The 12,567-nt window shown below is 54.7% G+C and overlaps 1 protein-coding gene across 2 annotated transcripts; it reads left to right on the plus strand.

The window, feature by feature from the left end:
* The first annotated feature begins 2,069 nt into the window (after positions 1 to 2,069).
* On the plus strand, positions 2,070 to 12,233 carry CLK3 (CDC like kinase 3). Of its 2 annotated transcripts, XM_037395414.1 has the most exons (13): positions 2,070 to 2,189; positions 2,723 to 2,871; positions 5,287 to 5,494; positions 7,675 to 7,768; positions 8,037 to 8,103; positions 8,923 to 9,039; positions 9,510 to 9,676; positions 9,846 to 9,940; positions 10,321 to 10,450; positions 10,731 to 10,813; positions 11,178 to 11,257; positions 11,420 to 11,510; positions 11,835 to 12,233. In XM_037395414.1, exons 2-13 carry the CDS (start codon positions 2,723 to 2,725, stop codon positions 12,018 to 12,020), a joined length of 1,467 nt encoding a protein of 488 aa, XP_037251311.1. In that variant the 5' UTR covers positions 2,070 to 2,189; the 3' UTR covers positions 12,021 to 12,233. The 2 variants fall into 2 exon arrangements, with proteins under 2 accessions (XP_037251311.1, XP_037251312.1); XM_037395415.1 differs by lacking the exon at positions 7,675 to 7,768 and having other exon boundaries at positions 2,132 to 2,189.
* Positions 12,234 to 12,567: the final 334 nt, after the last annotated feature.

Here is a 12,567-nt window from a genome sequence, read left to right on the forward strand (position 1 = left end):
TCCTCTGCCCACAGCTCCGCAGAGCCCCACGGAGGACCTGTAGCCCCCCCCCCGGCACCCCAATGTGGCTGCCCATGGCGTGCAGGAATCTGGCTTGCCAACCTCCAGCCTCCCTCCCTGGTGCGTGCCCGGAGCAGGTCCCTCTCACCAAGGCTCTGTCTCCATTTCCAGGCCACTATGTCATCATCCACCTTTACCACAATGGCCACGTCATCGACACCAAGGAGACCAAGTCCATCACCGGCTACAACCCCATCTGGAACATGCCCTTCCTCTTCAGCCTCCCTGCTGGGGACATCCAGAAGCAAGAGCTATCCTTGGAGTTCACTGTCATGCAGGTGAGCAGGATGGAGGTGACCACAGCTAAGAAGGTGGCCTGGGTCACCTGTGCTCAGAAGCTCCTCCTGCAACCAAGGGTCTCAGCCCCCACTTGCGGGAGGGGCACAAGCAAGCCCCAAGGAGCTATTTCTTGCTGTCCACGGGAGGTTGCTGGGGTGGGATTGCTCTTCTTGGGGTAACGGGTGTTCCTAGCTCTGCTGGAAGGCCACCAGCCATGTCCCACACTGCTTCTGCCCCTCTCCTGCCACAGGGTCGCATCTACACCTGCAGCTCCCCACTGGGCCGCGTGCAGGTGGGCCCCTGTGCCCCCGGGGCCGGGTTGCTGCACTGGAGGGAGATGTGCAGCCGGGGGCAGCTGGAGTCAGCGCGGTGGCACCGGATCCAGCCCGATGCTCTGGGACCCCGGCCGTGCCCGCAGCCCACGGGCAGGGCTTGTCCAGGGCTCAGCTGCCCACAGGAGTGAGGGAAGGGGGGTCTCCAAGCCTGGAGAGGTGAGGTCTCAGCCCACACATCCTTGTGGGAGAACTCTGGGCTCCATCACCAGGGCTGGAGATCCTCTGGGGGGTAGCCTGTGTGAGATGGCTTCAGCCCTGGGGAGAGAAGAGGAGCCTTCCCCTGCTACGCCCACCAGCCAGCCACTCGGTGCCTGCACCTGGAGTGAGCCCCGAGCACCCAAAAGCTCGGTTGTGGTAGGAGACGGGTGGGAAGCTCACCCGAATGGGAGACCAGCCCCGTGGCCACCACGGTGGTGGAATCTACTGTCCCTTCTAACCCACCGCCACCAGCCCACCCTTTCCGCCCAGTCCCACAGCAGGGAAGACCCTCACCAGGCTGTCCCCTGTCCACACAGGCTGGGACACGCTCTGCTCCTCCACGAGAGCCACAAAGACTTGCTGACACCACCCCAACCCTCCCTGCACCAGTGCTAAAGGTGTTCATCAGCACTTTTCATTAATTGCTGGCCCAAATGAGTGGTTGATGGACAAACAAAAGGTCTGAGCACGATTGCACACGCAGAGTGGTTGAAGCTCTTTCCTATCCCGGTGCTCTTCGCGTGGCTGTGCCATGGGCCAGCAGCATCCACAGTCCCGCTTTGGGAGCAAGGCTTGTCCTCCAGAGCCTGGTGGGAGGGGATGGTCACCTGTCCCCGTGGGGACAACGGTGGCTCTCAGCCCCGCTTGGTGGAAGGAGTTTGTCTGCAGAGCCCATGGGGGGAGAAGGTTCACAGGCCACAGTGATGGAGACCGTGGTGGGAAGGCCATGGAGAGGGCTGCCATCATGAGGGTTGTCATTGCGAACACTGTCATGGTGAGGAAGGCCATGGCAAAGGCTGGGCGAGGAAGGCCACGGGGAGGAAGGCCACGGTGACAAAGGCTGTGCCAAGGAAGGCCATGGCAAGGCGGCCCACGGGGAGGAAGGCCACGAGTGGCCCGGCCGAGGCGGGGGGCGGTGCGGCGGGGGGCGGTGCGGCGGGGGGCGGTGCGGCGGGGGGCGGTGCGGCGGGGGGCGGTGCCCGGTGGCCCGGCCGAGGCGGGGGCCGGTGCGGCGGGGGGCGGTGCGGCAGGCCGGCGGTGAGGCGGCGGCCCGTGCCAGCCCCAGCCCGGCTCCCCGCGCCCCCCGGGCGGGCCCGTTCCCCGCGGCCCCGCGCGGCAGCCGTCAACTGCGGCCCCCGGGGCACCGAGCGGCGGCGGAAGCGGCCCGGGGCGGAGCCGATCCGGCCGCGCGGGGCGGGGCGGGGCGGGGCGGGGCGGGGCGGGCGGCACCGGAACCGGAAGCGGCAACGTCGGCGCTGCGGGGCCGGGGGGGCCAGGCCGGGCCGCACCCGCCGAGCGGAGGGGCGCGGAGGGGCGGTGAGCCAGCGGGGCCGGCCCGGCGGGGCGGGGCTGGGGGCGCCCGGCGGGGCCGCCCGGTGGGGCGGGGATCCGGCCCGGCGCTCCGGAGCTGGGAGCTCGGGCCCGGGCCCGGGCCGCCGCGCGCCGCTGTGGGACGTGTGGCCCCGGCGGGGACCGTGCCCCGGGGCGGGCGGCGGGGCCTCGGCCCGGAGCTCACGGGCTGGGGGCAGCCGGGCACGCCCCGCCCAGCGGTTACCGCAGCCGGGGAACGCGAGCGGCACCGGGGGGGCTCTGCAGGGGTCACCGGGGGGGCTCTGCAGGGGTCACCGGGGCGGTCTGTAGAGGGCACCGGGGCAGTAACTGCTAACGGCCTGCTTGCTGAGGGGAGGCCTCCGGCTGCAACCCCCCCACGCTGCCGGCGGGTGGGCAGGCGGGTGGGCAGGGGCCGGCTTCCCTGGGCACGCCGGGGGGCTGCGCCTGCACCCCTCGGGCAGGGGGGCTGGGGTCCCTCGGGGCGGGGGGACAGGCTGTGAACCCCCCTGTCCCCCCAGATGCATCACTGTAAGCGATACCGGTCCCCGGAGCAGGAGAGCTACCTGGCACACAGGTGGAAGAGGAAGAGGTCTCGCAGCAGAGACTACGAGGGGAGGCTGCGGTACCCACCCCGCAGGGATCTCGCCAGGAGGTCGCGATCGAGAAGGTACGGGGGGCTTCAGGCCGGGGGGACAGCCTGCCCGCCGGCAGCCACCCTGGCGGGGCGAGCGAGCAGGGACGGTTATCTAATAAACCCTCGTCCTCAATTCTGCTCGTGTTTCAGAGCAAGTGCTGAGCGCTGGCAGCTTTCATTTCCTGACTGCAGATCAGCTTTAGACCTGTAAATCCCAGAGATGGAAGTAAAGGGCTTAATTGCGTGTGCCTTTCCTTATGCATTTCTGCCGCTGCATCCAGCCAAAAGTTCTTCCCAAAGCCACGTCTTTAATACTAATGAGGGAGAGCAGCCTGCCCTGGAATCACATTTCCCGGTTCTAATGCTGTGCAGGCATTAAAGTCTTTCTCTCCCAACGACCCACTTCCTTCTGAAAGTGTTACAAACCAGACTGAAAGTAACGACACTTTTCCCTCGCCTATCCTGTCAGAAAGGATCTGAGCATCACTAATGATCTTTCCTGCTTTGACTCTGGATTTTTACCTTTGATCCTCTCTTTGTTCAGCCTTTCCACAGGGACAATTAGGTACTGGAAGCGGGGTGGATAAGGCCTCTGATAACAGAAGCTGCGGCGAGGTTTCTGGAATAGAGGCGGGAACGCTGATGGGGAGCCGTGTGCTGACATGTCGTGGTGTTCGACCAAAACAGGCTAGCAGTCCTCGCTGCTCGGTGGTACTGGAGCTGGTGTGGTTCCACTGGTTCGGCCAGTGGTTGAACAGGGCAGGTGCAGGCAGAAGGGAGCTGAGTTCATCTTTAAATTCCTGAAATGTTCTACAGATTAATTTCTCTTCTGAGCCTGGCTTTTGTTTACTTGAAGGAAGTGGATTGTGAAACACCCAGTGGGCTTTCCCATTTTTCCATCTGATGGGTTAGGTAGGACAGATTTGGATGAACACAGGCTTTTGCCGTTTTAGTTCCAGACTCTGAGCCTCTCACAGGTTCCCTGGTCTCCTCTGTAGCTGAGTCCTTCAGGTTGTCATTTCTGATTCCTCTGTATCTTGAAAGTAAACACTGAAGTTTCAAGGTGTGTTTGAAGTGGAGTATTGATGTTGGAACAGAGCCATGGGGGTTTGGGTTTTTTGTGTTTTGGATAGTTCAGTGGTGACCTAGAGCCACTGCTTTCAGCGGGCAGTTTGACATTGTATTCTTGACCCAAGAGGAGATGAATGTGAAGCTGTCGGCGAGACAGCTAACTGTTGCTAAAGCAGAGAAGCACAAACAACGCAGGTTCCTGTTTCCGGGCTGATGCAGCTGCAGCGAGGTCTTGGTTGGCGAAGCCATTGCTCTTGCTGTCAGCTGGGTGATGGCATTAACCTGGCCCGGCACGTGCCCAGAATGCTGCTGTTTGTCCTTGGAAAGCCAACGTGCTGTTCTTAGTTCCAGGTTGTGACATCTTCTACCAAAAATGCAGTTTCTCACTCAATATGTGTGAGAAAAAAGCAAGACTTGTGGTGGAGGCTGGTTTATTAGACCAGCTGCAAGGGCTAAGTGCAAAAGACTTTGTTGTGCTTTCGGGGGCAGAAGTGATGGAATGGAATCACTGCTAAGCAATACCATTTTTGTCGTCCAGTTTGAGAGGTACCACAACAGTGCTGCCAAGGAAACATGTGGGACCCGCAGAGCAAAAGGCAGGAGCTGCAGAACTGCAGTTTGAGGCACTTGGAGCTTGCAGATGCTTGCTCATTGAGCGCGGGGCGGGGAGAGTTGCTCTTATCGTTAATGTGCACACATGGTACCTAAAACCGTGCGTGCGATGCCAGCTTGTAAGTACTCCCTCAGGAGAGCTTTGTCTGAGGTCTTCTGGCCCTTCCTGATGCAGAGATGAGCTTGACCAAGAGTTTCCTTTAGATACTTGCAGAGCTCAGTTGTTGCTAGAGGTGCAGGAGCTTGACTATACTGTGGAGACCAATTTTTCCTTCTAGCTCTCGCTAATGGTGTGTTGAGCTGGGCTGTGTGTATATGTACACAGAAGGCTTGGTGGTTAGGGGACTCCAGTCCCCCCTGGGGTGATGCCTAGAGCACTGCTGCTGGCCTCAGTTCTCGTTTGCTTAAGAACTAATGAGAGACCTCCCTGGGGGAGGAGAAACGATGCTAGAAAAACACTTGGTATGGTGGCAGGGGTGGCTCAGATGAGGTAGGCAGCTCAGATCGAGCTCCAAGTGAGTTGTCTCCCCCCCAGCCCCTTGGAACATGGGAGTACCGCACTATTTTTCTCTTGAAAACTTTCTCCTTTTTCTCATCTGAGAAGCGGCCAGCATTGGAGCTGCAGCAGAGGGGTGGTTTGAAGCTGGGGCGCTAGCTGTTTCTTCCCTGCCACCAGGGAGTGGGAGCAAGAGCTCTTAAGTTTCAGCAGGATTCTGTCTTTCCTGCTTTTCCAGGCTTATAAATGCATTGTTGTTTGTCCTACAGCCATGACAGGATGCCTTATCACAGGAGATACAGACGGGACAGTGATGCCTACAGATTTGAAGACCGAAGCCCGTCTTTTGGAGAGGATTATTACTCGACCCGCTCGCGAAACTGGCGGCGATCCAGAGGCAGAGAGCAGCACCGTCCCAAGAAGCATCAGCATCACTGCCGGAAACGCAGGACCAGGTCTTGTAGCAGTGCCTCCTCGGTGAGTAGCATCCAGAATGAGTTTAGGATTGTTCAGGGGTTTAACTGTTCTTACCTCCTTTCAGCTCTGAACACTCTGGGTGAGTACCTCTGATCCCATTTTTGTGTGTGTTTTCATTACGTGGAATGTATAGTCCGAAATCTGTGTCTTGTTCAGTAGGAAGCATTTGTAGCTATTGGTTTTTACCAGTCCAGCCCCTGCAGCCTTAATAGTGAGGAAACGAAGCCGTATTCTTTATGGCTGGGGAGGGGATGCGGGAGAGCTTCAAATGGCACACACGTGACAGGCTAACAGGGGCGCGCCTGGCCGCGGGCCAGCCTGGCTGCTGGGGATGGGGCATTGTTCAGGTTTATACGTGGCTGGGGCTTCACTTCTGCGTACCGCCGCTGCTGCTCGGGGCTTTGGTATGCAGCGGTGGTACGGAGCGCTCCTGCAAAGGCACGTTGGTTTGACTGTGTGCCAGGATCCTGTACCAGATGGGATCAATCAGCCAGTTCTCCGAGTCGTTAGCCCTGTGCTTATTAACCCCTGTCCCACTGTACTTAGAGAAAGGCTTCCACCTTCTGAGGGTACGCACGTGTCCTCGTTGCCTGTTTCCACACAAGTGTCCTTGGATTTCAGCTTCTTTGAAAACTTCCCTGTTTTCCACCCTGAAACATAGTATTCCTTTCAAGGATTAACAGGGAATATTTGGAACTGGGTGGGGAGGCTGGTCCCGAGACTGGGAGTACCCTGGAAATGTTGTGAGGTATCGGACCGAAGGTCTCTGCTTCACTGCTTCTCTCCTGTAAGGAACGTTTCCATCTTTCACACGTTTGTCGCTTTTAAATGTCACTACAACTAAACGACCGAGTCCTGATCCCTGCAGTTGTAGTGGATATCTGCATGGCTGGGAACTTCTGACGGTCTGTTGCTTTCCTCCTTTTATTTCTTTCCAGTTGACTCTCTTAGTTTTAGGCAGAGCCAGGGTTATGATGAAAATGCTCCAGTGCGGTTTGTGTGTGTGTGATAACGGTGTACAGGTTTGGGCTGGCGTGATCCAAATCCCTTGAAGTCTCACAGCTGTCTCAACTGTCCTCTCTACCTTCTCCTCCGTTTCAGCTGACCTTTTGGGGTTTGATTGTAGCTCATTATTTTGGACTAGCTGGGGGGTGAGGGGCACAGAAGAGAAGCCTGATAGAAGCTCAGGAGTGGAAGTGTAGAGCTTTGTATTAATTTCTTCGGCTGTAGAGATTGTAACTATTTTTAAAGCTGGATAGAAAAAGATCAGGAATTAGGACAGCTCGCTTTGTGGACCCTGGGTCCTTTCTGGAATGTTCGGCTGGTTTTCCAGTAGAAGCTAGCAGTAGCAGAGGTAAATGTGACCTCGAACCTTTAGTGGGCACCTGAAGCAGAGTGAAATGCTCCCCGGGGATTAATTTAACTGGCCTGTTCCTGAAGTTCTCCCAGGCTTAAAATTGCATCCTAAGGCCAATGCACAACACCAGGTCTGTTTGCAGCCCGTCGGGCGTCTGGATTTAGGATCAGCATCGTAGTTGGTTCTGTCAAGAAGGGAAGGGCTGGTTCGTAGCCGGGGCAGGACACGGCTCTGGGTAGCTGGTGATCTGTCAACTGAGGTACAAAAGAGCAGGCTACACAGAGGGAGAACTGCTACTCTGGCTTCTACTGGACAGCTTGTCCAAACTGACAGCTTGTATACCCTTCATCACTTTTGCCAGCGGAGAAAATGACGTTCTTCTGGCAAAGCCCTCCTTCTTCTTGTGCCTCTGGCAGCATCCTCTGGTGCTGCGGAGGAAGCTGCTCCTGTGGGGAACGGTGGTGCCAAGCCAAGCCACCTAACACTGGAGCTTCCCAGCTGCTGCTTCCCTTCAGAGAAGAGGGGGGCATTTTACTGCCTAAGAGGCGGCGGCACCAGAGGTGTAGCTAATGAGAGAGTTTTCTTTACATACCTGTAGCTGTTGATTACTTTTCTGTTTTGAAGTTAGTTTGTGTCTTGACGTGTCCCTTGCAATATCCCTATCGTTATATATGCTGTGTGCCTTATGAAATGCTGGGATCTGGAAAATCCAACCACCGACGCACCGTCATCTCCACCTTTGAATGACAACACAATCCTGCCACTCGGAACTGCCCGCTGTGCGCGCTTGGTCGTATGCCGTTTCGGGGGGCGGTGTGTACAGAGAAGCCAACAGAGCAGTAAGCGCAGCAGGAGCGTGGAAGATGACAAGGAAGGCCACCTGGTGTGCAGGATCGGCGATTGGCTTCAAGAGCGATGTACAGCCACCTTTCGTAAAACTTTACCTCTCTACTTTCTATCCCCATGTTAGACGAGATCTCTCGTATTGTACTGGAGGGGTCTCTAGTGTTTTATTGCTTATAAATGGACTGGCCAGTAAATTGCCTGAGGCAGACAATAGACACTTGAGTTTTAAAGAGCGTAGCAGTGACATTTTTTGCTTTGACATTTTATTGCTGTGAAATTGCAGGACCTCAGCTCTCGCCAAGACCCTGAATTCACATCCACTCCTGTTTTCTCTCCTAGATGAAATTGTTGGCAGCCTTGGTGAAGGCACTTTTGGCAAAGTGGTGGAGTGTGTGGACCATGCCAGGTAGGCATCTTTCCCTTCCAGATAACTCGTCTGTCCCATGTGCACCAAGCCCAGATGCTGGCAAGCGTGGCAGGATTAGTGCTGCCAGTTTTGCCTGGGCCTCCACTGGACCGAACTGTTGTCACCTTCCACTTGTCGCTGTGGTAGAAGTTGTTTCTCATAGCAGGTGGGAAGGGGCCTCGTACCTCAGTGCCCCGAGTGTGCAGGCTGGTGTGTGAAGGGAGGCAGGGGAGTTTGTTCAGTGGCTGAGAGCTCCGGCACAGGCTGTTCTACTGCAGAGGACTCCGGCTGAGGGATGGGCCAGGCAGCTGGGGAAAGTGACCTCTTAAATCTGCTGGGGTACCTCTCTATTTTTTTTTTATTTTTTTTTTTAACCTCTCCTGTGATTACACTTGACCCCTGCCTCTTCCTGACCTTTTGTCTGGCTCTGAGCCGTGGGGGTCAACTTAGTATAGGAGCTGCTGGGATCTCCTGCCTCCTCAGAAATCTCTCTGGCACAGTTGGAGAGGGGAGGTGGCTGCTGGCGTCACGGTGACCTTACAGACTGCTGTGTCAGGAAATGGTGTGCTCGCAGAGCTGTCTGCAGCTCTCTTTGGAGTGTTACCAAGCAATAACCTTTCGCTTCAAATTAACTGCCGGTCAAGCAGCATAAATCTTTGGCAGACCTTGAGAGCTTTGTTGGGACCCAGAAATGATAGAACATTTCAACACATGAAGACCTGACGGGAGTAACTGGGATGTGCCCTCTTTCTGTGGACTGAGGATGTGTGTATGTGGGCTTTTCTGTCTGACTCCATTTTTTTGTCTCTTCCCTTACAGAGGCAAATCTCAAGTGGCACTGAAAATTATAAAAAATGTTGGAAAGTACCGAGAAGCAGCCAGGCTGGAAATTAATGTCCTGAAAAAAATCAAAGAGAAGGACAAGGAGAACAAATTGTAAGTTCCTACGAGACTCCTGGGTAGTCAGTACCACATCCTTGCAGATAAGCGCTCTGCTTGGGTGATGTCTAGAGAAACACGGGCTGAGGGCTTGGCTCCTGTGTGTGGGGAAACCTCTCTCTGGTCTTGGAAGAAGTCTGTCTCTAGTTCTACTGAACACTTGTTTTCTTAAAACTCTTAATGATTGACGTGCTAGGTCACAGTGAGGAAAAATTAACCAAAACTTTTCTAACAACCACCTGCTGCCTTGTCCCACTTGAACTGGAGATCTCTCCCTTAGAGGTGGTTGAGCAAAGTGGGGAGGGAGTGTCTCTCTGGTGTACATAGAGGGATTACTGTGCTTCTGAGTCAGCTGGCTCGGAGCTTTTGCTCACCAACCACTTCTGAAGTAGCCAGAAACAGGGAGGATGACTGTTCTGTCGACTCCCTGAACGACGGTTAATCCTCATGTCTTTCTCTCTGCACAGCTTGTGTGTCCTGATGTCAGACTGGTTCAACTTCCATGGCCACATGTGCATTGCCTTTGAGCTTCTGGGCAAGAACACTTTCGAGTTCCTGAAGGAGAATAACTTCCAGCCATACCCTCTCCCTCAGATCCGGCACATGGCCTACCAGCTCTGCCATGCCTTGAGATGTAAGTCACCCAGGGCCAGCCTCGCCAGGCGACGATGTCTCACCAGAATGAGTCGGGAGGGAGCTGAGAAGGGCTTGGCTTGGTGCTTTGATGGGCAGTTGTAGGGGTGCTTCAGCGCGTGGTTCCTTATATGGGGTTTTTTTTTCTCTCCTCTTTGCCACCTGTGCAGTTTTACATGACAACCAGCTGACTCACACTGACCTCAAGCCAGAAAACATCTTGTTTGTCAATTCGGATTTTGACACTCTGTACAATGAGAAAAAGGTGCGTCCAAATGAGAAGTGAATAGACGAGGAATAGCCTGCCTTTCCCTCCCTGCAGAAATTGGATCTTCCCTGTTCTGTACGTGCCCCACAGGGCTTTAAAAGTCTGTTTAATAGGAACAAACCGTAAGTCAGGCCTCTTCTTTCTCCCATGTCTTCTAAAAGCCTTAAGACTGCTTCAGTGGCTCCAGTCCACGAAGCGGAGTGTTCCGTGGCTTTCCTTAACGCCAATCTGAGACGTAAAGAGCTCAGAGCTTCACAGTTATAATCCTTCCGATGAGTAGTGCAGACATGGTAGCTCTGGGGTCAGAGAGCTCCTCTCAAAGCCTAGCGTAATCCTAACCCAGCTATTAGAAGCACTGAAGACTTGTTTGCTTGCAGAGCTGCGAGGAGAAATCCATTCGGAACACAAGCATTCGTGTGGCAGACTTTGGAAGCGCCACCTTCGATCATGAGCACCACACCACTATTGTGGCTACCCGGCACTACCGTCCACCAGAAGTGATTCTGGGTAAGTACTGCTGGGATTTCGGGAGCCGCAGAGGGGTGGAGAACAGTTGTCCCAGGAATGCTGCAGGATGATGCTGTCTAGAGGAAAACCAGCTTGAGAGTGCTCTAGTTCTTGGGGGCAACCTGTTCCCTGCCAGTCCTCTTGCCAGCATGCAGCACCAGAAAACGCACAGATAACTTCGAGATCTGTCTTTGTGTAGTCCCCTCAGTTTCAACGAGGAACTAGTAGAAATCTGGTGGGACTTGTTGAGAGCATGAAGTTAACTTGATTTTCTTTGCAGAGCTGGGCTGGGCGCAGCCATGTGATGTCTGGAGTACCGGCTGCATTCTGTTTGAGTATTACCGCGGCTTCACGCTCTTCCAGGTATGATTCTTGCAAAAGGCATTGTACCCTAAAAATCCTTAACGTCTAAAAAGGCTCAAACTTCAGTGAAGGGAAGGAAAAGGCAGATCAGGCAGTAAAAGTCAGAAGCTGAGTTTGAAAATAAGCGCAGGAAAACTCTGTGTGAGGACCTGTGCCTTGCCAGAAGGCCAAGGTTCAGATCTCTTCTGGTTTCTTCACTGTGCCTATGAATAGAAAAATGAGAGGATGCAGAGGTGGGCAGGACCTGCATCATTCCTGAGGGAGGCTTGTCTCATCTTCCCCTGTACTTGTATAGGTGACAGATCTTTCGTCGTCAGAGCTCGCAAGTTCTGAATTAATGCACCATTGCTCTTTTCCTTTGCAGACTCATGAGAATCGTGAGCATCTTGTCATGATGGAAAAAATCCTCGGGCCAATTCCATCTCACATGATTCACAAAACTCGGTAAGAACCTCTTCCTGAACTCAGACAGTCCAGTCAGCTCTTGGTGACTAATTACTCAGGATGCCAACCCTCTTTCTTCACACTGGGTCTCACCTACATGGATGTAACTGTGGGAGACATGCTGGAAGTATGTCCCACTAACCACCTTACTTACCTTTGCAGGAAGCAAAAATATTTCCACAACGGGAACCTGGTATGGGATGAGAACACGTCTGACGGCAGATACGTCCAAGAGAACTGCAAGCCCCTGCGGGTAGGTGCTGCTCTGCAGCCAGCTGGCTGTGTCATGAGGCTGAGCTGCCGTGCCGTTCCCTTCCCGCATCAGCGGTGCGGGGTGTGTGGAGGGGAATTTCCTGTAGTAACGGGCTTTTAGAGAGTCCTAAACTCTCACCTGCGCTAACAGTAGGTTATTGGTGTGGCTGAAGTAGGACTGATACTAGGGCACTGGAGGGGCGCTGTACTTCGGGATGGGAGACAGCCCTTGCCTCGCTGTGTCACAGAACTAGGGCCTTGGGGTTCGATCCCTGTCCTACCAGAGTGCTGCACCCCTCTCTGTCCCCCCCCCTTCTCTTTTCAGACGTACATGTTGCATGACTCACTGGAGCATGCGCAGCTCTTTGACTTGATGAGGAGGATGTTGGAATTTGACCCTTCGCAGAGGATCACGTTCTCGGAAGCCCTCCTGCATCCCTTCTTTGCTGGCCTCTCTGCAGAGGAGAGGATGCTGTGTGGCCGAGGTGCCAGCCGCGACCTGAGCAGATGACAGCTGGGGAGGGTGCGGTGCCTGCTGGATCTGTACATACGGGATCGGTTTAGCCACGGCAGTTCAGCCCCGCTTGCTCTCTTCTCTCAGAGGCAGGGCACTGCAACAAGGACCCTGGGCATAGGGGAGGGGAAGAAAAACTACATTGGAAAGCACAGATTTGTCTATTTATATGTTGTAAAGTTAAAATAAAGTGTTTCTTATTGTTTGATACTTCCCTTGTCAGCAGGTGTCGGGTTCTCTTGCTCCCAGCTTTGCCTTAATGTTGAAAAATTAACTGGAAACTAAGCAGCAGGAATCTCTGCTGCATTGGAGGGCAAAGAGCGAGGGTGCACGGACTGACCCCCCCTCGTCCCTGCTCCTCAACCGCGCAGAGCAGCGGGAAGGCTTGCTCCAGCTGCAGTGTCAGGCTCTAGCGCAACAGCGGACAAATAAACAGCTGCACACGAATAGCACACATGAATAGTTGCACTTTTATTTCAGGGCATCCCCCAGTAGTGGCAGGAATTAGTCATTACAAACATTAGGTCACAAATGGAGTATCAAG

This window comes from Falco rusticolus, chromosome 7 (assembly GCF_015220075.1).
Source record: "Falco rusticolus isolate bFalRus1 chromosome 7, bFalRus1.pri, whole genome shotgun sequence".
NCBI lineage: Eukaryota > Metazoa > Chordata > Aves > Falconiformes > Falconidae > Falco > Falco rusticolus.

Coding starts and splice junctions, on each gene's coding strand:
- CLK3 (XM_037395414.1), top strand. CDS start 2,723: ATGCATCACTGTAAGCGATACCGGTCCCCGGAGCAGGAGAGCTACCTG. Junction 9,040..9,509: donor AAGGACAAGGAGAACAAATT/GTAAGTTCCTAC, acceptor CTCTCTGCACAG/CTTGTGTGTCCTGATGTCAG. Junction 10,451..10,730: donor TCCACCAGAAGTGATTCTGG/GTAAGTACTGCT, acceptor TTTTCTTTGCAG/AGCTGGGCTGGGCGCAGCCA.